We start from the raw sequence: 27,882 nt of genomic DNA on the forward strand, positions 1-27,882 counted from the left end.
GAAATAGAAGAAGTAAAATTTGAAAGTTTGGTAGAGATAAGACCCCTGCAGACTTTTCACACCGCAGAATGCAAAATTCAAAACAGCCACTTTTCATACGAGTTTAGAAATTCTAGCATTCAACTATCCCAATACCCTAAAGAGGAGAAAAGAAGAATTATAGAGCTTAACAAATTCAAATAAGGAAGTATGTTCATTTTTAAATGTTGTAGCATTAGCTTGAAGAGAATTGCATGAAGAATGGAATGATCAGTTGTAGGCTTGCTTTCTCAATTGTATAATTTAATGACACTAATGCAGCCTTTGACCAGTTCATTTTTCTCAGTAATAGAGCACTAAAATAATAAAAATTAGATAGCAGATGAGTCAGGGATTCTGAGACATTGTCTAAATATAACAGTATCTCACCATCATATTGCGAAATACTGTACAGTACCATATTCATGCAGAAAGAGAACACCTGCTTCATTTTTGAATACATGATCACAACAGCACAAAAATAATAACAAAATGGGAAGACAACAAACTATAAAGGTTCTGTTACTCCGCACCACCTTCCTTGTATATTGGTTCCATGGTCTACGGGGTTGTAGACGGGATAAAAACTAAAACATTCTGTTTCTGTTACTTTCAATGATCCTGATTTCTTTTATCATTTGGAGATGTGGAAAATCTGATGGTAACAAGGGACAATGTCTTGAAGGTTGGAATGAATGGAAAAATATTTTTCAGGTGCAATCAGATCACAGACGAAGAGAAAATTAAACATTTTCTAATTTAAAACTTAATCAAAACTGTGGCAGTTCCTGAGTGGTGCTGATCTCTGCCAAAGCACAGAGCAAGTGTCCCGATTAGTGTCTGGGTCTGAGGGGCAGCAGTGGGTCTGCTGCCTGTTAACTGGGTCTGATCCCTTGAGCCCCTCAACCTGCATGCAGCTGCCTCTGTCTCTTGTATGTTTTCAAAAGATATTTAGGAAGGAGGTGCTGATTTGTGATGCAGCTCCTGCAACTTACTGTAGCTTGCCAAGATGTGCCGAGAGTTACCAGCCCTCCTTCTGTGGTAGGGAAGCTGGTCAGAGCAAGCAGAGGGCAGCCAGAAAATAGAGCCTCTAAAATAGCTTCTGTCTTTGAAGGTCTTTACTAGCTTGTAGAATCCTATCCGGTTTTGTGTACTATGTGCTCTTTCTCAAAGTATTAATCAAGAATATTATTGAAAAATGTTTACCTTTTAGATTATACAGTTTACCTGCAGTAAGCATAGCTTCAGGAACTCAGTCGTGAGTGTCCAGTCTTTCCCTCCAGTGATAAATTGGACTGTGTCTGTAGCAAAGAAATAGAAGTAAATATGAAAGTTTGGTACAGATACGACCCCTGCACACCTTTCACACTACAGAATGGGAAATTTAAAACACTTCCCCTTTTTATATATTAGTTTAAAACTTCTAGTATTCAGCTATCCCTATAAGTACTGTAAGTCAGATTTGCTATGAAGTGCTACAGGTCCAAATCTTACAATTACTAAACCCCTATCCATTAAAAAAAAAGCCAAATGGATTCTGAGAGTTTTTCTTCTCATTCTGTATTTAATTAGCACTGCAAAAAATAATATTATGTATATGTGTGTGTGGGTGCTGAGTTGATTTTGTTCAACATTCTTTGTTTGGATGCTCTTAGCATGTTCTTGGCTAGTGCCTTTCCTGTTAAGGATGCAAACTGGGGATGTGGTCAGTCACCCTGTTCCTTAACCATGTGTTTGAAGGCATGTTGCTGTAGAGAAATGCCACAGTTTGGCTGAAATGAAAACTAGAGACCCCATCTGCTTTAGCAGATTTGAAATAGTTCTTGTTGCTCTGAGATGGTTACTGGGGATATTGACCTTCCCATGTGGGCTGGCATCTGCAAAAGAAGGCTCTCATCTTCAGCCTGAAGAGGTGAGCACAATAGACTTGCATCTGAGTGTCAATTTACACTTACTGTAGCTAGCAACCCAAAAGAATAGACACTTTCACAGAGTTTCCCCATGGGCCGTTTGTTCCTGAATCTAAGGAAAGGCTTCAGGACTTGAGCAGAACTCTCTGAGACGTCTACATTTCTTCTTTCAAAACTAACTAGTTATTGGTGGAAAGTATGATTAGGAATATCCAGTTATCTTTTTTATGTTACATGCATGTTATTTTCAGTTTGAATGGGTGTTAACATTAGAATCTGCCTTTGATTTTCCATCACCTAATCAATGATTCTGTAAAACGTTGTCGCATGTTTGGGTGATTTTGCGTGGTTTGCATTGTAGAGTTTTTCTTGGTCACTACAGTTCATTTTGTAAATGGCTCCTTTTTATTTCTTACAATATTTCTTGTACCTCAAAGGGGGTTTTTTTGAATTGCCAGCAAAAATAATTTGATCTTTCACACATACCGTTTAATTTAACCATTTAAACTAATACACGTGTTTATTTTTTAAAAAATCAGATTGGAACTAAGAAAATGAGCAAAAAATGAGAGATTTAAATTCTGCTGCATTTATTCCTGGTTATACTGTATGTGTTGTCGAAATTAGCTGTTGAAATTACCATAGCCAACTAAACTACAGCTGATTATTATACCAATTATTTCTACAATAGAAAATAGGAATGTACTTAATGTTGGCCAGCAATGTACAAAAGGAAATAATGACATTTATTCTTCTGCAGACAATAGAGTGTTCACCAGTGGCAACATATATTTTAGTTTATTGCAAATAACCACTTCTGTGTGTTGTGGAAGGTACCTGGGAGAATTTGTTGATAAAAAGGTTTTCATATCATTGCAGATGTTTATGTAGCACCAAATGAACACAGGTCTAAAATGTAAATCAAATTAATGTTAGAACGTTTTCTACATATCTTAATGTTATTCCTTCCACTGACATCATCTAGAGGAAAAGGTTTATATTCCTCAGGACCTGATGAGCTCTGTCCTCTAGTTTCTGCGTCTTAGCTGCTCCATTTCTGGCAAGCTCAGAGACCTGCTTGTGACTGCAGGTATCTTCTAGCTGCCTCTCATGCTATCTCTCCATATATGAGCTTAGACATGCAATTACTTGGATTTATTGACTGCTTTCACCCACTTTACACTAATTAGATTGTTCATTATGTAAATATAGTAAGCCAATTATCTCAGAATTGGAAATTGATTCTTAGGTGTGCTATATGTGTTCAGCTGCTTTCTTGGGAAGTCTTGCACATGCTTATTGAAAGAGTAGAGCATTGCTCTGATAATGAAAGAGGGTGCATTTTAAAACAGGCAAAGTTAGTGTTTGGTTTATCCAGCTCAGAAAGAGAGGATCATTGCAATGAAATGGAAATCTAATTAAAGTGAATAATTGACAGCAAGAAACACTAACAGTTACAAACTGCAATCCAGCGTTAATCAGCAGGGTGTTATTTATTAAGAAAATTAGTTCCATCAATCACATAGAGGTGACTGTGGCAAATATATCCTAACAGAATACATCCTTTCATTCCTGGAGACTTGAGGAAAATACATGATACACACTTCTGGGATGACATGAACCTGGTAGAACATGTTTAAGGGGGCCTTTATGTTAACAAAATCAATTGTGTCTCTAAATAAAGTGATAAAAACTACAGCAAGGTTACACAGCATATCTCTTTCAGACTGCTATCTGGTTAAAGAAGGAGTGAGATTTGTCTGTATCGACAAGGTACCCCTGTAATTCTTGAAGCTGAAGTGCATGTTTATACATGAGTATGTCGGTTGATGTTCTCTCTCTAGTTTTCACATCATGGCTAATAAGGAGAAGGTGAAGATTAGCCAACTGGGGTTTCAACATTCAAGGATATATTTTCTTTAGACTCTGTGGGCTACCTGTCTAAAAATCTCCAATTGATTAATTATTCATCTTTTATATATTACTTGTAAACGGTAAAAAGACTAACTATTGATCTACCTAAAGCGTGAAGGGGGACCTTGAGGCACAGTTACTTTGTTCTTTGAAGTATAGTATAGTATAAATAATCATTTAAATGTGTAATATAGATTAAAGGGCAGCACGGTGGCTTAGTGGTTAGAATTGCTGCCTTGCAGCACTGGAGCCCTGAGTTCAATTCGTGCAGTGGTATCTGTGCGAAGTTTGTGTGTCCTTCCTGTGTTCACATGGCTTTCCTAAAGGGGTTGGTTTCCTCCCACAGTTCAAAGACATACTGGAGGTTAACTGGCTTCTGGGTAAAATCGTCCTTTTCTGAGAGAGTGCCTGTTTGTGTCTGTGTCTGCCCTGCGATTGACGGGCGTCCTGTCCAGGGTGTGTCCTGCCTTGCTCCCATTGCTTGCTGGGATAGGCTCTGGCTCCCCCACAGTATTGAATAAAGCAGTTAGAAAATAGAAGGATGTGTGTAGGTTAACTAATGTTATATAATCAGGCTGTTTTCTCTTGTTTGTCTATAATGAGGACCCATTTAGCTGCTCCTGAGCTGCATTGCCTACAAACAAGATAGTTTCCCAGCACTTGAACTGGAGGCTCAACTTGGAATCAAGCTCAGTAAGGTCTTTATCATGTCAGAGGTGCTCCTAGTAGTTTGTTTTTTAGATATCAAATTAAATACTAGGCATTTTCTTTTGTTTTGCTGTTACCCAGCATTGGAAGATGTTCCTATTGTGTGAGATTTGGTCTGTCTTCCCCCTCCCAGGCTCTTCTCCACATGGAAAGACTTGCTGTAATTACTTCTTTCGAAGTATGCTGTGATAACAGAGCCATTTGCCAAACTGAACACTGGCCTGTTTGGATTGTGTAATTATGTTAGAACTAATATTAAAACACTTCAGAACAAGACCAAATACCTCCAGCATAAACTTAATTGACAATTGAACCTTAATTAAAACAACACCATGTTCACAAAGGGTTGTAATTTGTCTTTTGTTGGATTGCTCATCTGCATATTTGTGTTTGATTCCTAAGCGTTCCTTATTCTTCAGTGATGGCGGGGGGCAGACTGCAGGTTCTTGCAGCTGCAAGAAAAGGAAGTTGGTCACGTTGCACTTTAGGTCTCTATTATAACTGTATGTAAGTATTCTATTAACATGTTATTAAACAGTGTTATTAACAGTTAATTACAGTTCATTACTCCAAGTACATACACCAACTGTAGTGGGAAGAAGCGTGGCCCCAGGCTATGAGGCTGTGGTCTGGAATAGTGTTTTGTTACTAACATGCAAATAAGCTACATTAGAGATTGGTTATCAATCATCACATTGATCTTGCTTTGTTAATTCTTTATTAGCATACCCCATCTCTTAAATCTCTTTTCAGAAATGAATTCCATATATAAATGACACGTTTAGAAACGGCTTTGCCAACCCTTGTTGCAAAGTGTGGCCGAAAAGTGTGAGTGTGGGGGGGGGGGGATTGTTTACACAAACATGAGTGCCACCTGACCGAGGACAGACCCTGAGTGAAGTTTGTCTCTTGGGTGGATCTCCCACGAGTCCTGCCCTCAATCTGAGGCATCTCTGCTTTGACTGTTCCCCTCTGAAGGCCTGCAGTCTGCAGGAGAGCAACGAAATGAGTCAAGATGTGGAAGGAGGGAAGTGGCCCAGACCCAGTGGGCCAGTGACAGATGCAGTGTGCTTTTTTCTTTACTCTCTGCTGTTTTCTTTTCTCTCTGCAGTTTTCCTTCTTCACCTCCCCCAGCATTGCTCTCCTTCTCATTAGGGCTGAAATAAATGCTACTGTAACAGGGAAAGGTTTTCTGTCTGCTAACAGACTTGTCATTACCAAGCCATCGAAAGGTCAGGGGCTGCTTCTTTTAAAAACGTTTCCTTTTTTTCTGGCATTTTAATTACTGAACCAGCTAAATGACAGGGACAGTGGAGGGACTAATTATGCCCCAGTGCTGAAATGGAAAGAAGCCAGTTCTAGTTGGCGAGCTTTCAGCACCCAGATGCCTCACAGCACCCTGGCTACCCCCCGTATAGTCACGCAGGGCATCCCTCTCTTCAGAGGGCTTGTCACTCAGCTGTCAGCTCTTTCATTCCTGTACAGGCTTTATTGTGAAGGCTTTGAATTGTGGGAGAGCCACATGTGTAAATAACAGCGGGGGTGGGGTTACTAATTGTGACAGATAGAGCTTTTCCAAGTAACCTACAGATTTTATGATTGAGTGTTAAAATCTATTGATTTAGATTAATTGAACAGCAGCACTGTGCCGTCAAGTGGAGGAGGAGTGCTGGCTGGGGCTATCAGCAGCAGAAGCCAATAGACGCGTATGTAAGTTGTGTTGCTCAGCATTCAGATCTCCAGGTTTACACTGATAATTTAACAGTGCCTTATTACTCCTCCCTGTCAAACACTCTGCAAGTAGTATCCTACAAATAAGTAGCAAGGATAATTCTAATGCTTATACAGTGTGTGCTTTGATACTGCACATCAATCTGGGTTCTAACACAAATGGGTTGGATATAATATACAGTATATAAAATAAACTTTTATTTCTATGACTTGTATTATAAAGCTCATCTATTGCTTTAAATTCTTTCAATTTGTTTTGTAGTCCTCTGCAAAATTAATGTTTTTTATTATTTTACAGAATGTGCAATTACTATACAGTGTACACTATATCGTGAAGAAAAACTCCACATGCACATATTGACATGGGAAATGTAATACTGCATACTAAGTTATCGTCTTGTCATATAGGAACCTAGACAGCAGTGATGACCTAAGATTGCTCAGTATTACAAAGCAGTAGGTGACCTCAAAGTTAGCAATAGACTAGCTTTTAAAAAGGGCAGAGGAGTAGAAATCAGGGATGCATCACCAAATCAGCTGCCATCTGTTAGTTGTGGCTCTTATATCTTGGGCGTTATGAAAGCTAAAAACAGGAGGCAAGTGGAGCAAAGAAGATAGCCGGGAGCCAGCTGAAAATTATAGCCGTGAATGAGGCATTATCAGATGTAATGATTAGAATGATTGAGGAGATTGCTGATCCCATTCATCTCACAGCAAGGTGATGAGGGACAGTCAAGACTTCCCTACAAATCTGGAGCCTTCTGTAAAAAAAAAGACAGAGAGAGAGCAGAATGCCTCCAGGGTGTTGATGTAAGAGTTTATCAAAAAACTGCAACGAAGTTTGTGTCTTCTCAAGGAATGACCAAGACATGTACATGACCTTCAACGGATTTACAGGTTATTTTTTTGTTGTTTTCTTTTTCTTTGGGAGTACTGAAGCTGTAACATGTAAGAATGTCTATATGTCCGTCTAACGTTTCCACCCTGGAATTCTGCTGAAATCAATTAATGCTGTTTTCTGCATGAAGCACCATAACCACTATACACTCCAGCACAGTAGTGGATAGCTATAGTTAGGGTATCTTGTCATATTTATTAGAGATTACTTCTGTATTTACCTCATCCCAATGACCCCCATCACCTTGGCCCTGTCACTGGCCAGTAGGCTCCTCTGAGACGAAAGAAAGAAATCACTGCTTCGCTGTTTCTTGACACCAGTGAGGTCCCTCACAGGTTTAATCTAACAGTGATGAGAGAAATAGTGATGTATGAGGAATATATTTACTACACAGTACAAATCTCACCTTATTTATTAAGTTTTCTCCCTTCATTCTATCTGAATAGCTCTTAATAGGTGATCAGAGAATAAAGGCTGCTATTTAGACAGCGTGTGTTTTAACTTTTAATGGCTCAACCAACAGCCTTGCACAGAGCAGTTTAAACAAGGTACTGTATCTCCTCACTATTGAGTTTCCCAAAGGCTTTTCAGAGTCACAAGCTGCAGTTTTTGCTTTAACATTTAATTTACTCCATATCAGTCAGCTGCTCATATAAAGCCCTTTTCTCACCTTTGGCCTCCTACATCTGACTACTCTTGACTTTCTTTGGCACAGACGTCTGGTCAACAGCCTGGGTGTCCAACTGTTCATCGACACAGGCAAAACTCCTGTGGTCGTTTGACGTTTCTGCACACCAGATTGCATTCTCATCTTGATCATGACAGGAGTATTCTCATTTGCCATGTGTTTCTTCAGTGTTTGGCGATTTACCAAAGATTCTTGTCTGCGCGGGAGAAATCTAAGATCTTGTTCATTTTCGTCTCTTTATTTATTGTTGCCTTATGTGAGTCTTCAGAAACCATGCATTATTTAAAATTTTTATTAATGAAAACAACTTTTTCAGTTGCTTACATTTATCAGGTTGACTAATCTTTTTAATCCCAGGCGAGCCTGCGTAAACCATAGAATTCTTCATTATGACACTGCAGACTTGCCTATTGGGGATCTCAGCCTGTATTGATTTCAGTACATGCCTGGCTGCCAAGTTAACAATTAACCTCTAAGTGTGCTTAATAATATTGAAAAAAATGGTGCCAAGCTCAACTGCTTGGAGGCCCAAATGCATTTCAATTCTAAGATTCTAGCGAATTTTACCATGTATTACTATGTTGCAGATATTACAGAGCTTACTAACAAATGTTTAAATTTTACATATACTGTATATATAAACAGTAGCCCATGGAAAACCTAATGAACATGAGCAGTTCATTTAATCATCAGCATTACTTAAATGATTGCTGATGGTCTAAACCTTCCACAGCACTCTTATTTTTAACTCTCTCTTGGAATGCTGAATCCTCCTAAGTTCAGTTTCAAGGGAAAATTAACTTTTACTTGTGATATATTTTATATACAGTATATTTAGAACAAAATAAGACTCTGTGAACTACTTCCAAACCTCTAGTGTAACAGTAGGTTAAGTTCTCTTTGGGATTTGTTTTCTACATTACTTTTTTTTCTTCTAAAGCCAACAGTTGCAGGTGGGCCCATTTCAGCAAATGCAGTTTATATTTGCTCTGAGTATCTCATGAAATTAAATATTTAAGTGGAGACCTTTAGGTTAGGTAGGTTTTTGCCTAGGGTTGTTTTTAGATTTTTGTGGTGCTCAAAGAAATTTGGAAAGAGGCCATAGTAGAGGTCTCTCCAAGTAAGAAGATTTCCCTTTTCCAGCCCTCTAGAGTCTGTATCCTGTTGTGCCCCTTCACTACGTAGTAATTACAGTCATGCCCATCTCTGTTATTAATGCCAGGAACATACTGTAAATAAAACCTTGTTTTGCCCTCTAGATACAAGTACGTTTTCCCTTAAAATGATGAAAAGGAACGTTGGATTGCTTGGTGCTTTGTCTTTATTTGCCCAGAAGGAGGTGCTAATTGTCTTAAGCAAGGTTTGTTTGGGCACTGATGTTAGACCCTCATCCTGGGGTCACAGATCCTTTTAAGTTGCAAAGCTAGAGGCAACATTTACTACTGCAGTGCACACTGTACTGCCACAGGCAACCAGCCCCTCCGTAGGGGAATAAGATAACTTTGAAAACCAGCAGGTTTTCTTTGGTGTCACTCTTAAAAAGCTGTTTATAGATTGCGCAGCTCTGTTTTTTTTGCTTTGTTCTCTTTTTTCATTGGGCAGCCGTGTGTCCTGCTGTGCCTATCGGGCTGCAGTGGCAAGCGAGCTCATGCCTCGCTGTTGGGCTCCCTCTTCATAATTCATTAATACATATTGGGTAAATAAGTTAGATCCCCATGTGTCACCCCAGCAGGGTGGAGATATTAGCCCCCAGCAGAGTGAAAGAGATCCGTCTGGCTGGCTGGCTCAGACTAGACCCTTAGTGGTGTGGGGAGAGGGCAGCCATCACGCTTGCCTCCTGTGCTAGGCTGCATTGTGGAGCAGTGATAACCTCCCCATCATGAAGCAGTGTTGGGTGTGTTTTAGAGGCATGACCATGGGGGATGACATGGATGTCTGCACTGTCTCACAGCATGGAAGTAAAAGGGAATGCTCGTGTGGTGTAACTTAAATGTTCCAGGAAGATGCCCATCCTGAATTGTGTTGGTGTTCTTAACAGCACATCTGAGAGATTATTAGGTGAAAGGTAACGGGACATATGAAAAATTACAACCAATAGTAGAGCATTTGGCCCAGGTCATTTGGTTGCCAGCAGTTAATTGATCCAAGGATTAGACTTGTAAACGTCCCAAAAGAGGTAATTCTTACACAATAACTACTTATCAATGCCAAGAAAACATTGACTTCAGCATCATAATAAGGAAATGTATCTGTGTTCTTCAGCAGATCATTCCAAAGACAATCAATTTTTTTATTTACTTGTCATTGTTTTACTAAATGGCAATAAAAGTCTCACGATCTTGAAAATCTCACTCGAGCTCCGTGTCTGTGATTTTGCCCTCATTCATAGACTGGTGTATTTTCTTTCCTGCTAGCCAGGGTCTTTAAACCTCCCCTAAATAATATCTGAAGTAACCAAGCGTTTTCTTTTCCTATTTAGATGGAAATGTTACACTGAGACACAGTAATGCATTGAGATGTCTTCTTCACTATTCTCAAGGGCCCTTATGCACTCGATTAAAAATACATTGTATTCCAAATTACACGTACATTAATTCAAATTATATTCAAATTAAAAAACAGGATTAAAAAAGTGACATTACGGGGAAGAGATACACTGCGTAACACAATAAAGGCGAGGGCAGTAAATATGTCGCCTGCTCACCTGGCATTATGCAGCTCAGGAAGATCACAAGCAGCAGCTTGTCAAAAGGAAATGAAAGTTAGACTTTCTTTAAAGGTATAGCAGAGAGATTTGTGTTAATACCATCTCCTTCCCTCTCTCTCTTTATACTACTGTTAAGAAATGGAAAGTGCTTCTGCAGAGAAGAACGTTTCCTCCACGCTGTGGCCAAAACTGCAGCAGATTATTAACCCTTTCCCATGAGTATTCGTACTGGAATTCTAATTCCTTGCTGGAGGTCCTGGCCTCCCAGTGTTCTTTTGTTTTCTTTTCCCTTAGTGTCATAATGAGCTTAATGTGTTACCCAAAACTTTGAGGTGTCAACATGGTGGTCATAATTTATGCAGCGCTTCCCTGTTTTGTTGGCGGATAAAAAACACCACCAGCACAGTGCAGCACTGCTCTAAATTGGTTCTGTCTCTAACGTGAGAATCACACTTATTTTGTATTTATTTTTTCTTATTGAATAAATATGCATCATTTCTTGGAAGCAGCAGAAGAGCAATTTGGCTTTACCCTTTGAAGCATCTAATTAAATTTTTAGATGCTGGTTTTCTGAGATTGAAGCAAAAGGAACTGGATAAAAGACAAAATAAGAAGGGTATCATATGAAGATACGCCTGCAGTGACAGGTCTACAGTTATCAGCACTTTGCAAAGAGTGTGAAGCTTGAACCCTTCTCTAAACTCAGCAAGACACTGCATCCCCAGTTTCTGAGTTTCATCTGGCTTTAAGAAAAAAAGTGGAGAGCCAGTAGCTGGTCTCATTTGTGTGGAGATTGCTCTGCTGCGTTTACAGTATTAAACACATGAGTTTTAGTTGGCATGACCCTCTCCAGAGGGAAGAGCTGTCCCTATAGCACAGAGAAGATGCTTGCTACAGTATTACAGGGAGGGATTCACTTCCTTATTGTTTTATGAATGCCTGTCTGTGTCATCCTATCTAATTCACATTAAGGAAATGTGCACTTACAATCAGCAAATTCTATTTGTATATTTGTATTTGTATTTATTTGTATTATATAATGTGTTTTTTTCTTTGTTCCATTCTTTGCATCAAGATATGCTCTTCCTATCTTTGTCAGTTTCCTTGCACATATCCATCTATGTTCCAGTGAATATCCTTCTGTTAGAGGGAGGGAGTTATGCTTGGCAATTATACTGAATTATGGGTATTAATATTAATTAGCTATTTGTCCAATCTCAGTGCTACCAGTGGTGGAATCTTATAACTTCTCACACTATATTAGAAAGGTGTTCATTCTAAGATACATAAAAAATGTCCTTGTCACTAGCGGGTGACTGTTTCATGCTGACGGAGACTTTATAAGCGTTAGCGGTCTTTGGCTGCTTTGTCTTCATATGCGCGAAAAGTAAGAATAAGAAGTCATTCAGTTTTCTATAATGTTGTAATTGGACAAAAAAAAACGAATAGGCATCGATACCCACAAGATATTGTATTTGCCTTTCCTTAGTCTTTCTGTTGGTCTTTTTTATTTTAAAAATGGCAAATCTTCATTCGTTGCCTGATTTAGGTCATTTTGTGTAATAAAAAACACTGACCTAAATGAGATTTCTAGGTGTGGGGACTCCAGTTTAAAATATTCTCACAGTTTTTATAATGAAAAGACTTGGCTATAGCATTTAGGAAATGCCAGCATGGAGCAGTGGAATTGTGCAGATCTGTGGGAGCCTTATTGCCGGCTGCTTTGTAATACGATTAAAAAGCATAATTGCAGGTTAATTAAAAGGTTTCAATAAATCAGGTACAAAAGTCAGACTTTAACATTGTCTGTGAGAGGCTGGGACTCCCTAAACATCTACAGTTAGCCCTGCCCTAAACATTTCTATTAATGAGAGGAATGTCTTGCTTCCCAGCTATTTAAAGTGTATCCATAAGCAGGCAGTGGGAGGGGGCAGCCAGTTGGTGAAATAAGTTCCCTGTTGCTTTAAGCGAAGACAGTCATGAAGTTATTTGAACCTGCTCCTTCATGGTAATTAATATGGAAACTATATGCAAAGAGTCTCTGAAACGTCTCAAGCTATAAATATTTGATTTAGTTGTAATACCTATGTACCATTGTTCTTTTGATGTTTGCTTTTTCATCTAAACAGAGTTTTGCTTAATTACTCTCAGAGGAGGGTGCGTTTGAATCGCATTATTCCTGTGATCCTCTGTCTCACATACACTGAGTTAATCATGCCTGGTGTGTTGCTTATTAATCCATAATTTGAATAGTAATTACAAGTGTCTGTGGCTAGGACCGAAGGTAATTGAAATCAGGATTTAAAATGTTAATTAGAAAAACAACTAGCATTTTTTATCCAGAAATGTAAAAAATAAAGAGGCGAGAAGTAAAATTCCTCATGTCCTTCTTGCTGAGCTCAAGGAGTATGTGTTGACATCTTGTCTTTTCTTTGTGCTTTAAGCCAGAGATGCTGCCAGGCAAAGAAACTGAAAGTCTTATCTGCTTTCTCAGAATCAAATGCCACCCTGGACCACAATGCCAGGTTAATTCCTGGTGCTAAATTGCCCTGAAGAAAGCTTCACATTTTCACATAAACAGTAAGTTATACCATTAAAGTACCAAATAAAAAAAGTCTAACCAGTTACTGGCAGCATGTACTGTACCTGACTTTCAGAAATAGAGCAGCTACATGGAAGGAACATCTTCACTATTGCTTGTAAAATGTTAATAGGAAACAGAAAGAAAAAAAAACCTGACTGTTCTGGTCATTTCCTTACATTGTTTTCTGTCATTAACAGCACAGTTCCCTCATTATGCTCTACATATTTCATTGGCTTTATTTGAAATGAAACAGTCTTTAAAGCACAAACATCTGAACAATTGCCTGTCAGCTAGCCTGCCAAACTATTGTGACAGACAATATGGTCTCTAGCTTTTTTTCTTAATTGCTGCTGCATTTTGTGGATTCCTCAGAAGTATTTCCATGTGTGAGTTTTGAATAGATACAATCATTAGAAGTTGTTGTTATACATAAGCAAACAAAAATGGTCAAATGTTCAGTTAACTAGTGAAACAAAGCTTATAATAGCCTATTTCTGTCTTCTTTACTAATTTATGCTAAACATCAACATGAATATTCAGTTTAACAAATACATTGGTATTGTTTTTGAAGTTTTGCTTGCCACATGTTCTACACTTCTGACCAATATTTGTGTTTTTATACTGTTGTTTGGAATAGGATCGTGCACACATGACACAGGATACAGTATGACCTGCTTGGATGGAGTGGGCAAATGGTGTGTCCACTCTTGTGATGGTTCAGCAAAGCTAGCTAGCAGCAGAGGATAAAAGCCCAGGAATTATAATTAACAAAATAAGTAGGTTAATGCTGCTTCATTCCTGAATGGTGGCAGTTAATGATCATGAAGAGTGCTGTTGATGATACAAGATACCTCATTACAGAAATGAATGTCACTAAGAGAATAAAATGGCAATCACGAGATGTAAATGGAATTGTGATTCATTGTTGCCATTTTTGCCATTTTCCTCTTTGATGTCTATTATTCCACCTGCAAGGGGTAATACCTCATTTCTTGCCACATATGGTGTTGTGGAGCCTCAGAAATTAAAGGTTGATTTACATTAATTACTTTTCTCCACGGAGAATCCCTCCTTTGTTTATTGTTTTCGGTAAAAAAATTGCTTCTTTTCCATACATGAAAGCAGTAAACCTGAGTTGTATTGTTGAGCAGCTTTCTTTCTCCTTCAGAAACAGCATGGTCTGTAAAGGAAACTGTAGTTTGTGGGTGTTATTCAACATCATGCCTGCTCTTGAATCAAACAGGCAGTGTCTTTGTGCTTCACTTCAATCTAGCTCCATTTCTTCCAGCGAGTCTTGCAGACAGTCTTTCTTTAGGTGTGTCATTCATTAACATCCTTTATTCTGCTTTGCTCCCAGATCGCCTTCTCTGAGCACCAGCCAACCCATGTTTGTCTTGACAGCCACCATCTCAGACTTTCTGAGTGAGGTTATTATTGGATTATCTGTACTTAATTTACCTTTTCTCTTATTTGTTTTTGTCTGTCCCAAAGTGATTTTACTTGAGTGGTACAGAATTCTGCAGTGTCTGAGATTTCTTACTTAAATATTTAATTCAGAGGTATAAGAGAAGAGTTACTTTTTCTTCGTGTGTAATGACTTGTTGAAAGTTTCTGTTTACCAGCCAGTCTTTCATTCCCCTCTTAAGAGCTAAAATGATCAATTTCTCTCACTTTTTCTCAACTCCAAACTAAAGGGAGATGCACTGAGCCATGTCAGAGGAATGTTGACCTGTTGCTTTTAGCAGGATTTGCCTAAGACAGATGGAGATTTTATAGAGGCCAGTATACCACACAGACTTGGTCAAGGAAAGAACTGTGAGTGAAATTAGATAGGGCACCTGAGCCGAAAGAGCTCTACAGCACTCATTGATACTGAACTCCCTGAGCTACGCACTGCTGCGCAAGTGAGGAGCTTTTCAAAGGGCCGAATGAATGTGCAAGTAAGTGTGAGTTATTTCTCCAGAGCAATACCAAAGAATTCTGAAGAAAAGCAGTAATTTTGCAGAAAAATATTAAGTTCACAGGAGATGGGAAATGTGCCTGAAATGATGCACTCATCATTCTTGTTTTAGAAAACCTGTCCGGTGCACTCTGTTTAAACCTTGCCTCTTTTTTCCATTTTATTACATTTTAAGACGCTGCTGCATTTCTTATGCCATTTATTGAATGCAAGGAAGATTTGCCCTTTCCCCTTCAGCTGGACAGGGAGAGACGTCACCATGTCATCCAGCTTAGCTCCATCATCATCTGGGTTTTTGCTTGTTGTGGAATGCCTGTTCTTTTGCTTATTTCCTTCTCTTTATGTTTTTATATTGTATACCTGTCTTTTATGCTGATACATTACTATCACCCTGTAAGCTGGACTGTACTTCTTACATGACAGTGGTCCAGAAAAGCAATGCATCACCAAATACTGTACTGTATATATTATTGTTTTAGATTAAAATAATTCCATGTAGGAATTGAAGCAAATTAAGTCAGGCAGTGGTGCAGTAGTGCGTTGCTCTTTCTTTGTATAAGCTGTGCAGTGATTGTGGGGTAGGGGAGGCCACATATGTTTCAGGAATTATAGATTGTGAACCTGTCAATACCAAAAACGAAGGCAGCATGTGGATGCAGCAGGGCCAGGCAATGCGTCTTGTGGAGTTAAAGAAAATCCCCACTAATTTAGCTGTTTGTCTGTTTTTTCTACTGGAAGCGCGAATCTCTGCATGACAGGATATGATGGTTCGGAGGAATGATACGTTTAGCTGCTGGATTGATTTTGAAAAGATTGCTCAGTGGGAGACAGGTAGCCTGTCAGCCGCAACACTCAAATTGTGCACCGCAGAGCCAAGTAATTGTGCTTTCTCTGAATTCGGTTGCTGAAAATAATAATAATCAAGAGCTAAAGGTACACAACAGGTTTTGCACACATGCACATGCAGACTCACTAACAAGATTAGACTCATACCTGCAAACATGTCTGTTTACAGTATGTGTGTGAGCAAGCAGAAAGGTAGCCATGTAAATACACAGCACGTATGAGGACATGGGCTGCAATTGAGATGAGGCCACTTTGCTCATCTAGCCATTTTGGTGGCACGTACTGTAGGACAAGTTTGGTATCTACTGATACAGCCACTCTTAAAAACAACTACTACCTACAAAACTTACCTTTAGCTAAGTGAGTTGAGGAGTAGTGAGTTTGATAGGAATTAGGACTTGTGTTTAAGTGGACTGTATGAATAAACTGCGGTGCGGTGGCTCTGTGGCTGAAGATCTGCGCTCGTGGCTAGAAGGTTGCTCGTTCGTATCCCACGGCTGGCAGAGAAATCCTACTTCGTTGGGCCCCCGAGCAAGGCCCTTAACCCAACTGCTCTAGGGGCGCTGTATAAGTGGCTGACCCTGCGCTCTGACCCCCAGCTTCTCTCCCTGTCCGTGTGTCTCATGGAAAGCAAGCTGGGGTCTGCAAAAAGACAAATTCCTAATACAAGAAATTGTACAGTATATGGCCAATAAAGTGATCTTATCTTATCTCTTATCTTTTCTTAAATACCAAATGAGCAAGTCTGCTATGACATTAACAGTTGTTGTTCGGTGCATGTGTATGCACTGTAATTCCATTTTTCTAAAACAGCCAGCTATAGGCTTGTAACAGCTATCATATTTCCAGTTCAGATTTAGAATTGTTCTTCCTTAGCAACTTTTACTACAATACTACTGTAGGATCATAGGCATAACATTTTGAAATTAGATAAAGAGTGATAGAGACAGATGGGGAAGAGGAAAAAAAAATAATGTGACAGTTAGGTAGAAGGATTGACAGATGGATATACTTAGCTTGACAGATGGATTTACATGAATATGCCGATGGAACAATATGTAGAAAGAGAGGGAGAGAGAGAAGGCAGGTAGTTGCAGGTACAGTAGATGAGACAGAACCAGTGGAAGGATGTTTTGATTTTCATAAGTAAGAGCACAAACACAGTTACCTGGGGGCGATTCATCAGCAGCTTGTCAACGTGCTGCTTCTCCTTAATAATACAGTGTCTCCCTCTGTGTATTCTCATGGATTGGACCAGAGTCATCGGGGGCAAATAGAGCCCTTCTTAATGGGTGAGTAGTCAACAGGCCTGCAAACCCATTCTTCTTTCAGATCCTGGCACTACAGGGCAGCCTGTGCTGGTGAGACATGGGAGAAAGTTAGAAGCTTACACCTTTAGGAGATGAACGAATGAGCGCAAGACTGCAGGGCGGTGACATGGAGAGTGAGGACCGTTCTTGTCTGTGTAGCTCGATAGATTTTGTGACTTTGTGTGTACAGTATGTGGCTACATTAGCTACATTAAGCGGGCCAGAGTTGTTTGGTTTTCCTGAACATGTGAGGTTCTTTTTTAGGAATGCTTGTAAAACTGGTCAAAGGTTTGACTTCATTCAAAGATCACATCTTTGGGTGAACCGTAATGTGCTTCTGTTCTTAAGCACTGTATGTTTGGATTCTGAATAATAAGAAGGGATGCATGTGAGATGAGGTTCATCTTGGTCGTGTTGTAAGTTAGCAGCTAAGTGCAGTATATCTAAAAGTTTAAAAGAAAGGTTACACATTGGCGCATAGATCCGATGTGGAGTCTCACAATCAATGTGGAATGTGTACAGTGTTTATGAAGTGCTTGTGTTTGAGTAAGAGAATTGAATTAATGGACAAGGAAGGTGGATTCATAGCCCCTTGGCTCAGTGTTGGCCTCTGGGCAGCTGTAGACATTGTAAACTGTGTTTCCTGGATCTTCTGTGTTTCCTGGTTCTTGTATAAACAATCTGAAATGAATTAGCATGTTTTGGTATGCAAAGTGGAGTGTTAATTTCATTGTGTATTATTGATTTTTGTCTGATTTATAGGATTGCATTGCTACAGGGATGTTTGCATAGTGAGGAAGTGTTCTGTATGCAACCATTCTATCATTACTGTAGCTTCAGTGGTGAGTATGTCAAACTGTTTCTCCTTCAGGAAATGTAGCTTCTTTTACATCTATTATGTCACATACTAGCAGCGTGTGGGTGTCAGTTTTCTGTCATTCATTAGACATTTAGTATTCACAGATTTATGTAGCTCTAGGTTGTTGAGATCATTTCTGTTGTCAGTTAGTTGCTGCCATTTTGTCTTTAACTAGAAACCTACATCTTGCAGTAGCTCCCTGATATGATGGCAAAAAAAAAGTCTCAAAGATCATTTTATCTTCCTCTTGATTGCCAGATAATTATCAGTTAATTATTAAAAGGCTTAAATTAATTATCTAAAAATAGTTTCACTGCCAGCTCATCTCTATCAAGAGTCTGCTTCTTTTCTTCTTGCTTCTTAATTGTGCACATGCTCTCAATTTGCACCAGGGATCAAGATTCCTCATAGTTGTACAGAATCCTTTATGTAATGGAGCATTGTAGTGGTCTGTGCAAAATGTGTGAAATGTCCTAAACAGTTTAATTTATTTTTCTCTTGTTTTACAGCACTCTAGGATACGTTTATGAAAAAGGTGTACAGTGTAAATCATAAGTCAATAGTTAAAAAATAAAGAGCATCCCATCTGAGAAAGTACTTTATGAAAAGCCCAGCACCAAAAAAGTGTAATCTCATACTGTACTGTATGTCTGCTGCCTGATCGTGACCATGCAGATGCGACACGAGACTGTCACACTTTTGGCCGCACTTATCCATTCCCCTGATCAGACCCATTACACGCTGTTGTCAGTACTGGCCCTGAGCTGCTATTGCCACAGAAAGGTAACTGCAGTGAGGAGCCATGGATATACTTTACATACAGTAAATTCACAGGCTTCCATTGCCTGTAGAAGAAAGAGTATCATATAATTTTGGTTGAGAGCTTCTCAATTTCATTGCTCTTGATGAGGCTTACCCTGTGAGATGAGGTCTTAAAGCCCTGTAGTGCATTTCCTTGGTGAAAGAACTGGTCCCTTGGCCCTCTGAAACTAACTTGACCTCATGGTAAGAACAGGCCCTGTTAATGATCAGGATATTGAATGAAGTTGTTCTTAGTCTTGCTTATTGTATAAACCCCACTGTGACCAAAGAAAAGGGATCAATATTTTTCCATCTCAGCCTGGGGCCTGACTTCACCTTGTCTCCAAAACCAAGCCAACATGCTGTTGTGACCAGCCTAAATACTGTATCTTCTGAACAAACCTGGAGCCCCATCAAATTAACAATGATCGGAAACTGAATTGCTTTGCTGAAAAAGAAGTCTAGGAGCATGTCCTCATTAAAATAAGAAAAAAAAGTACAACAGTTCAGTTGCTGAAAAGTGTCATTGATCTAATTTATGTAGTGCTAAAGGCAGTTAAATGCTTAGACAGACTAGACGTAGAGATTTTCTATACAGTCCAACAAAAGAGGTGGTATTGAAACTCTATTGACATTTCCAACACCTTAAGCAGACTTTAAAGACAACCCAGCAGGGAGTCCTGTTTTAAAGTCCCTGCTGTTATTGATTGTAGGCATGTGCAGGAGGGATATTTAAAATGCTGTCTTGTGATAGACTTCTTCCAGAACAGTGAAAGTAAACGCATATAAAGTCCACTTGTGGAAAAGTGAAATACATTGAGGGCTGATCCATCTTCTCTAAGGTTTCTTGAAATGTTTCAATTAAAATAAAAACGCATACATTTTTTCCACTTTGTTTATCTTGAGATACAATCAGTGCGTCCGATTGTGTAATTTTTGGAATTGCTGTGCAGTTTGTGAAAAGTGATAAAGTTAATAGCTATCAGATGAAGCCGGTTTTGTGCGAGGAGGATCAAAAAGATGTCAGGATTGGTTCGCATCCCACCTGCTGAGAGAGGTAATATCCTTCTAGTGAAGCAGAATAGGCTAAAGCTGGCGTACCACAGGTCTGGTTTATGAAAGCCTTTGAACGAACCAGACATTAATTTTCAACACATTTCCTGAGATTGAGAAGGGCAGATAAATTTGACAGATCCATTACAAGGAAGGTTATGGCTGTTAAAGAGAAAATAATCAATAGAGTGTTTTTAATTCAAACTTTGTAATATTAAAATTAGAGTTTCATCTTCCTTTTTTATAAGAAAAGGATAGTTCTGCTTGGGATAAAAGAGTCAAAAAGTGGACACCAGACGTCTGAGGTAATTACAGTCAAAGGCACAGCAGGTGTGGCAGTATAGATACTGTCAAGTTGACCAGCTCACTTTGTAATGCAGCTTACAGATCCCAAATTAATTTAAGAAACACAGAGGCCTGGAGCAGACACTGAAACAAACCAAAAATTGTTCTTTAACTGGCTTTTCTCTAACTGGCTGTGGTGAAGTTTTTGTTTGACAGAATGTCAAAATGCAACAGATTAATATTGTCGTTTTGGCACAGTTTTACAGTGGGAAGAGATGAGGCAGCTGTTCCTGTTTGGTGTCTAACTGAAGTGAAGAGCTCAAGTGGAGAGTGCTGGCTTTTGATGAGAGTCTCAGGCTAAATCCCAGCAGTTTCAATTGCAATGAAGCGAAACTATAGATTAGAATCTGGCCCTGAGAATTGGGAGGGTCTCCTCATTAGTGCCACAGAGCAGGATATCCTGCCAGTTAGATCATTACACTGACAGGATGGGGTTTAGTGCTAAAGTTCAGGAATAGGAACTGGATTGGCATTGCAGTGATGTTGGTGGATCATACTGTGACCCATTAGGAGTTATCTGATTTCGTTCTTGCATTTCTATCATGTTTCAGTGATTTTTGATGTTTAAGAGGTTGTTAAAAGCATGTTGTTTTTACTGTTATGCCACACGAGTATTTTTTTTCCTTTCTGCTTTTAATCCTTCCTGTCGTTTTCTTGTAGAAGCTCTTTCAAATGCTCAATTTTGCTGCTTCTCTTTGAATAATCTTTACAGAAAACAGCAGGGAATGGTGAATGCTCGGTCGAGGCAAAGTGTGTGATGTTTCAGATTTCATAAATATTTAATGGACAGGAATATGGAGTAAATTGACATTGAAATTGCTTTCATTTTCAAATGAGGAAACAGAAATCCTTGATGACATCCTTATAAGGGAAAATTATGTGTCTTAGGATGATGGCTTCCCCTAATGTTGCTTTGCATCTTCCCTTTGGGACCATGCCATGATCGATGTTCTGTCCCATATCACAGTGTATAGTTCTTGTGTGCACGGCTCACTCGGACTGCTGTCTACAGAGCACCTGCACTCACTGCGTGGAACCACAGTGGTTTTGCTTTGCTTTAACTTGGTCAAGATAGTCAACACCTGTGCATGTGCAGCAAGAATTCTTCAGTTTCTAGTTACAAATTACAAACCTAACTTATGAATGCAAGCATAAATCATGAACCCCAGCTCCCTATACCAGCAGTTAATCTGAGGCTGGTGGGAATGAGAAAACAGAAGGGTGTTTGTTGTGGCAGGGCCATGTTATCATTTTTGGCCTTCTTTCTGCTGGCTGTAAATATTGCACTGTTTCACTGCAGTGCCTCCTTCAAATATGTCTAGTCTGGTTGGGTTTGAAGCCCCTGGCCAAGGGGATAGTGCTGAATGGGATTCAGGGCTAGATATACTGTCCAGCCTGGACTGGCCGGGGGCATGCCGTGTGGCTGGATTGCTGGTCTCATTCAAGGTCCTTATTTCCTGTAATGTCTCCCCAGACCCCTGCTTCACAATCAGCTCACAGCCAAGGCTCTCGTTAGCTCTAGTCTTTTACAGGTCTCTTACAAGCTGCTGGGAGAGGTTCCAGCTGGGCTGGGGTTTGAGGGGACGCAGATTTCAAGGGCAGGGATTCCAATTCATTTCTTTAGCACTAAGGTCATTGATTTAAGAATGTAGTGAAAGGAGCTTTCAGAATTCAGATTTGCTTAAAATATTATATTGTATATAAATATAAAATTGTGTGGAATGTTTGAATTTCTCTATAGAGCATAGCTTTGTTTAAATGCATGAATTATTAATTAAAGATTTGTGAGATCTTGTCTTTATAGAGTTACTGTATAAGAATACTACTGTAAAGTTATGCATAGTGAATCATAAGATAGCAATATAGAAAATAATAGTGCTTTTAAAACATAATTTAAAATCAACTGAGAAATGTATGAAAAATCAATTCAAAACCTTTCTTTTTACATTACCACAGAGGGACATATTTTTCAGTGGGACCCATGACCCTTGTTTCATTTCACAAAACACTGTATATATCTAGCTTTTGTTTTCATTCCTTTAGCATTGGCCTTCCTGAAGGCAGTACAATTTGAAGCATATTATAAGAAACTTTTCCTAGTAGCAAATGCTTTGGCATCTGTCTTCTTCTTTCATATTATGGTGCCAGCTGGGATGAAGAAATGGTATCTTAAAGGATGGGAGCAGAACGGCACACTCAGTGCTATTCCTGCTCCTCTGTGCCTACAGACTGTCTCAGGCTGCCGGCTACGGCCTGTGCTGGCAGCCCCAGTGGGAGCCAGCCTCCAGCGTCCCTGTCTGCCCTGCAATATGCTTCAAATGCCCAAGCGTCAACTCCAAGTAATTGTGCCAAGTCAAGGGCCTTTTTTAATCCCTTCTGACAGACACTGCATCTGCCTCATTCTCTAGCGCCAGAGCTTGTAGTACCATTCTGCAGACCTGTTGCTTCACTCCTGCTTTCTGTTCCTGTTCCCACATCCACAGTGGGGCGGCCCCACACCCCTGTGAGCTGCTTGGTACTGACTAGTACGGGGAACTGACTTGACTTGTTTTGGGATTTGTTTAAAAATCTCACACTTTCATCTCCTTGATGAACAAATGGTCTTCCATATCTCGTTGGCATGTGGGTTGTGGAGTATAGTGATATAGTGATGTTTTGGCAGGGCAGCGGTGAAGAGCCTTCATTGCTCCCTGATTGCAGTGTGGCCCAATGGGGGAACTCCTTTTAAATCAGGCTCAGTTCCGCTGCGTGTGCAACAGGCTTCAAGACGAGAGCAAGAAGCCTCTGACTGGGGCTGCGGTACCCAGAGAGGGGATAATTCTACGACTCCAAGGAAAGCAGGTCTCTACGCTCGCTCAGTCCCTGTGCTTAAGGCCAAGAGACACATAGGAAGGCATTAAATAAACATTACTGAAAGTAGGTTAGGCAAGATTTATTAAGAAGGCTTTTTGGCCTTGCCTAAGAGAGCAATTTACCATTTTTAATAACTCCCTAACATGCAGGGTGGTAAACAAACTAGATAATTTATTGCTGTCCTTATAGGTGGCCACTGTATAGTAAGAAAGATTTTTTTTTCTTTTCTGTTCAGTTTTATATAGTTTTAAAGCATAGTTAGGATCACAGTTCTTTTCTCAAAGCTGTTGTTTTGAGGTAGAATCCTATACAATGTCTTTCCCTTTTCCAAAAAATAAAAAAAATGCATTAAATTATATAATATTTAACATTTTGAGTGATGTCTTGTATCATTATCTAAAAAAACAAGACTGTTTTTATAGCTATTATATGATCGCAGAGAACAGATTTGCCGAAATAAGGTAGGAATTTAATTTGTTGAACTAAGGTCTCTCAGATATAAACATTTAATGACCTGTAACTTTTAAAAATATTCTATTAAATAGACAGGAGAAGTCCACTTCCCTCACTCCGTGTTGCGTGTATTTAACATGCCAGAGTTAATTGATGTTAATTTTGAGCACACCAGGATGGAATCAGAAAGATTTGACCCTCAGCTGTGATCTCATTGATCAGGCTGTAGTAACCTTACCGTGCGGCTTTGCGCGGCACAGCGAGGAGTGAAGGTGTGCTTGTACACCAGTCCCCCTGCCCTTCCAGACTTATTGTCTGTGTTCAGCAGAGGAGGCATGAAAGGGTAGCCTGCAGGAGGGGATTAGCACTCAGCAGGTCAGTATTCACTAGGTGTGTTCATTGCCTTGCATTTGATAGACCTGAGGAATAAAGTAGCTTGTTTCCTTTCTTGGGTTATTCATGGCCAGCCATATACAGTATGTATAGAATGATGCAATTGCTTCCATAGTTTTGAAATATTTCTTCTTTGGTTTCATCTATGTGTCTTTTTGTTTTAATCTGAAGGATAAATGTCATTGCAAACCCAGCATCAGGGGCTTTGCAGGTTATTTTGTGATCCGAATGTGAACAACATTCTCTGTGTCCTTCGATCTTTGTTTCCTTCCTCACAGTATTCAAGTCCCTTCCCGATTCCTTAAACAAGACAGCTTTCATCAAGATGCACAAGCACTGTCCTTGTCTTTCTGCCAACTCAGTCACTTGTCATAGGAAATGTAATCAGAACAATTTAAACTTCAATGTGTTTGAGGTTTTTTAAAGCTCTGCTGTTCAGTTTCCTCACGCTAACACACAATGTGTGCCTGCCATCATGCTTTCTTTCTTCTTCCTCTTTTGTCCAAAGCATCATCAAGGAAATGCCTTGAACCTAACCTCATTTGCCCAGGACAATGTTGTATTTCCGTAGTTCAGATAGCAATGCTGTTCATCACATTGTTACTCATTGTAAAAAATGCCTGTCCTATTACAACATACCATAATATAAAGGATCTGGAAGTAAGAAATCAAATCAAATTATACATTGATTAAACCAATACTGTACCTAAAAACAGAAAGTCAGAGTGTTGAGCAAGCATCTCTCTGTTTATTCAATTCAGGTCCACACTTACACTTCTGTTGGACTCACCAGTAAACCACTATCTCCCTAATTTCAGTCATATATTTTGAAGTTGGATGGCTCCATGCCCTGCATTGGCATAATTCTCTGGCTATTCCATGTGTCTCTCTCTAGACAACCCAGCAGTACTTAAGAAGGGTCAACCAGAGGATTTGGTGGTTGTTGTCAGAACCAGAACTGCTTCATTTCCTGACAGCCAAGCTTTTGACGTGAGTTTATGAAAGGCACACTTATACTATCTACATCAACAGCTTAGAAGCAGTGTGTAAACATTAATGAACTGTTGCTGCTTTTGTAGCTGAGGTGGAGGGTTCTGTTCTTCATTTCTCTGCTATGTCCTGCCTGCACTGAGCCATCATGCCACTGAGACTCTCTCTCTTCTCCTTTCCATTCACAGTGCTTCAGATTCCTCAGACCTAACTTCTCTAAGAGGGTTTCTGGAGTGTTCACATCTGTCCATTTTCACTAAATTGACATGACAGCTCAATGGCAGTTATTGAGACTATCTTAGAAGTTGGAAGAAGTATCGTTCAAGCTTATAACTTGACAGAAAATATACTCAAAACAGTGCTGTGGTTTTGTGGTTTTGCTTTTGGTAGAAAAAAAATAATTGGCATAGCATCTGATTGAATTGGTATAATATGCATAACTAAACTCTAAAATTATTCTTTTGTGAAATTTACTGCTTTGGGGAATTCAGACTTTAGTTGGATAACTTAAACTGGGGAAATGAAATCTGGACAATTAAATACCAGGAAGATCCATTGTGTCAATTAGAATTAGCAATTTGGAGGAATTTATTATACCGTTCCTATCTCTTATTTGTAAAAGTTTAATGTTACACAGTGGTCACCAATGAAAAAGAAAAATGGTGAGTTTCACTTCTTGTATTTGTCACAAATTTAATGCAGCAGAGTACTCCTACATCCTACTGTTTTACATCAAAACAGTTTGTCCATACTGGGTACACTGGAGGTGGCAGCAGTGATTTGTCATGAGAAAACTGTTAATCTACACTGTAGATTAAAGGAATGTTGGCTGGGCTTTCCCATTTTGTGAGAAACAAAGGAACAATGACAGCAATCAGCCATCCCTCTAGATACCACTCTGTTTATTGAAATGGTGCGAATAGGTTTTTTGGACTTTGGTATCTGAAATTTAAAGAGGCTTTATTTTCTCTTGCAATGCACAAGGAAACTTTACAAAAGTGAAATGGTTTTTTGGTTTTTAATTATTTAGATCATCAGTTCCATGGGTGAGTATGGATTTACATAGCCGGCTTTCCTTAACCACCTCCTCACGGCTTTGCCAAACATTCACGGGAGCAGTACGAGAAGCTCTCCATCATGCACAAGAACATGCAGAAGCTGTACGAGAGCCTGGGCAGCTACTTTGCCTTTGACCCCCATGCCATCAGCATCGAAGACTTCTTTGGTGATCTCGCCAACTTCCGCAACCTCTACCAGGTGAGCTCTGGTTTAAATCTTTCACCTTTGGGAAAATAACTTTTTTAAAACTGGTTTTGTGGCATAGCAGAGGAGGGATGCTTTCTGTCTTTGGGAGCAAGCAGGTCATGCTGTTTTTATCTTTCTGTATGGATGCAGTTTTTGTTGGAAGCAGTGGATGTACACAGGTAAGTGTGTTAAACAGGTAACTCCAGCTTGATTCTGCAGTTCCTCCGTTAACCCTCTGGTCTGGGATTCATAAACTTTGATAAAGCTGTATAGACATTACAGAGATTTTAGACAGAAGATGTGTTATGAATGTGTAATAGGTGTTTAGTTGTACTTTAATTTGCATTTATTAAAACATTAATTTTATTTTGTTTTCCATGACATTTAGGCTTTTGAGCTATGAGATATTTTATTGCCCTTGAGATGAATGATTTCCTGTCATTCTGGGTGAAGGTGCTGAGAGGTTAAGGATCTCTTGATAAGTACCTATAAATGTGATAATAAATGTGCTGTCATCCCAGACAAGATCCTGTGTCATGTCAAAATAACATTGGACAAATATGCATGGAGTGCATCATGCTGTTTTGTACTATACATTGAAGTCACCAATGATAGCCTGTGTCACTTGGATTTATGGCAGTCATCTAAGTTAGCTGCTGAAATTATGATCTCAAGGTCTTAGAAGTGTCATGAACCAAATTACTTGTGCTACTGTAACCAACCAACCAACCAACCAACATCCCCTAATTTATGATGTTTGTAGTCAGGGAGAGCTGATTGAACAGTGTGAGTTTTCACTAAGTAAAATACGTGAACTTATCTAGGACCATTCAGGATGGATTTAGTGACAAGCTCAGGGATTCCATGTCAAATGCCATGCTTTGCACCACATGCCAGTGCAGTGTGCCTCCTCATTATAAAATTCTACTATTTCTTACCCTCATCAGCGTGGTCACCTTAAGAAACCTGGTGAGTCCTATGATATGGTTTTGTGTCTCAGGTTCTGTAGCTGCAAACCAGAGGCTAGGAAACAGGCTGAGATCGACAGCTGTAGACAGTGTCAGGGGAAAGGCCCATCCTAGCATGTAAAATTACAACCTGCCGTCCAGCAGACCTGCTGCTTTTGAGCTTGGAAGTTTACGGCGTTGATCCAAGATCTTCCAAGGGCAGATCTGAGGAGCCGATAAAAGAGGCATAATAAGTTCCTTGATCGCTTGGGAGAAGAGGGGGGATAACAGAAAGGTCATGTCCCCGCTTTAGGTTAATGGTGACATCAATAAAAAAAATGGCATGCAGGAATAGGGATCAGGCAGCTCACCATGAAGAGAATCTTCTTTCCGTTTTAAAAGACTTTTATTCATGTTTCCAGTTTTTTCTGTGTTCTTAGACTTTTTCACAATATGTTTCCTTTTTTTAATATATATATTGCAGAGGGATGAGGAATATAATAATACAGAATGCTTTTACTAATATCGCTAGGTATAGTAATAGATGTAACAGCAGTACTAAAATTTGGCACAGATTAATTTATGTTTCGCATCTTATAACATTTCTGCATTTTATAGCATATAACATTTCTGTATATTTTTTTAAATCTTTTCTATATGTCTAGATAT

General features: G+C 39.4%; 1 protein-coding gene across 6 annotated transcripts in view; it reads left to right on the forward strand.

Moving 5' to 3' along the window:
* The window catches only part of diaph2 (diaphanous related formin 2), a 498,271-nt gene that overhangs the window by 389,656 nt on the left and 80,733 nt on the right, over positions 1–27,882 (forward strand). For all 6 annotated transcript variants that reach the window (XM_088924957.1, XM_088924960.1, XM_088924961.1 and 3 more), the window contains one exon: positions 26,114–26,278. In XM_088924957.1, the coding sequence (XP_088781083.1) occupies positions 26,114–26,278 (165 nt within the window). The remainder of the gene's footprint in view (positions 1–26,113; positions 26,279–27,882) is intronic.

The sequence above is a fragment of the Atractosteus spatula genome, chromosome 9 (genome assembly GCF_055471065.1).
Source record: "Atractosteus spatula isolate fAtrSpa1 chromosome 9, fAtrSpa1.hap1, whole genome shotgun sequence".
In the NCBI taxonomy this organism is placed as follows: Eukaryota; Metazoa; Chordata; class Actinopteri; order Semionotiformes; family Lepisosteidae; genus Atractosteus; species Atractosteus spatula.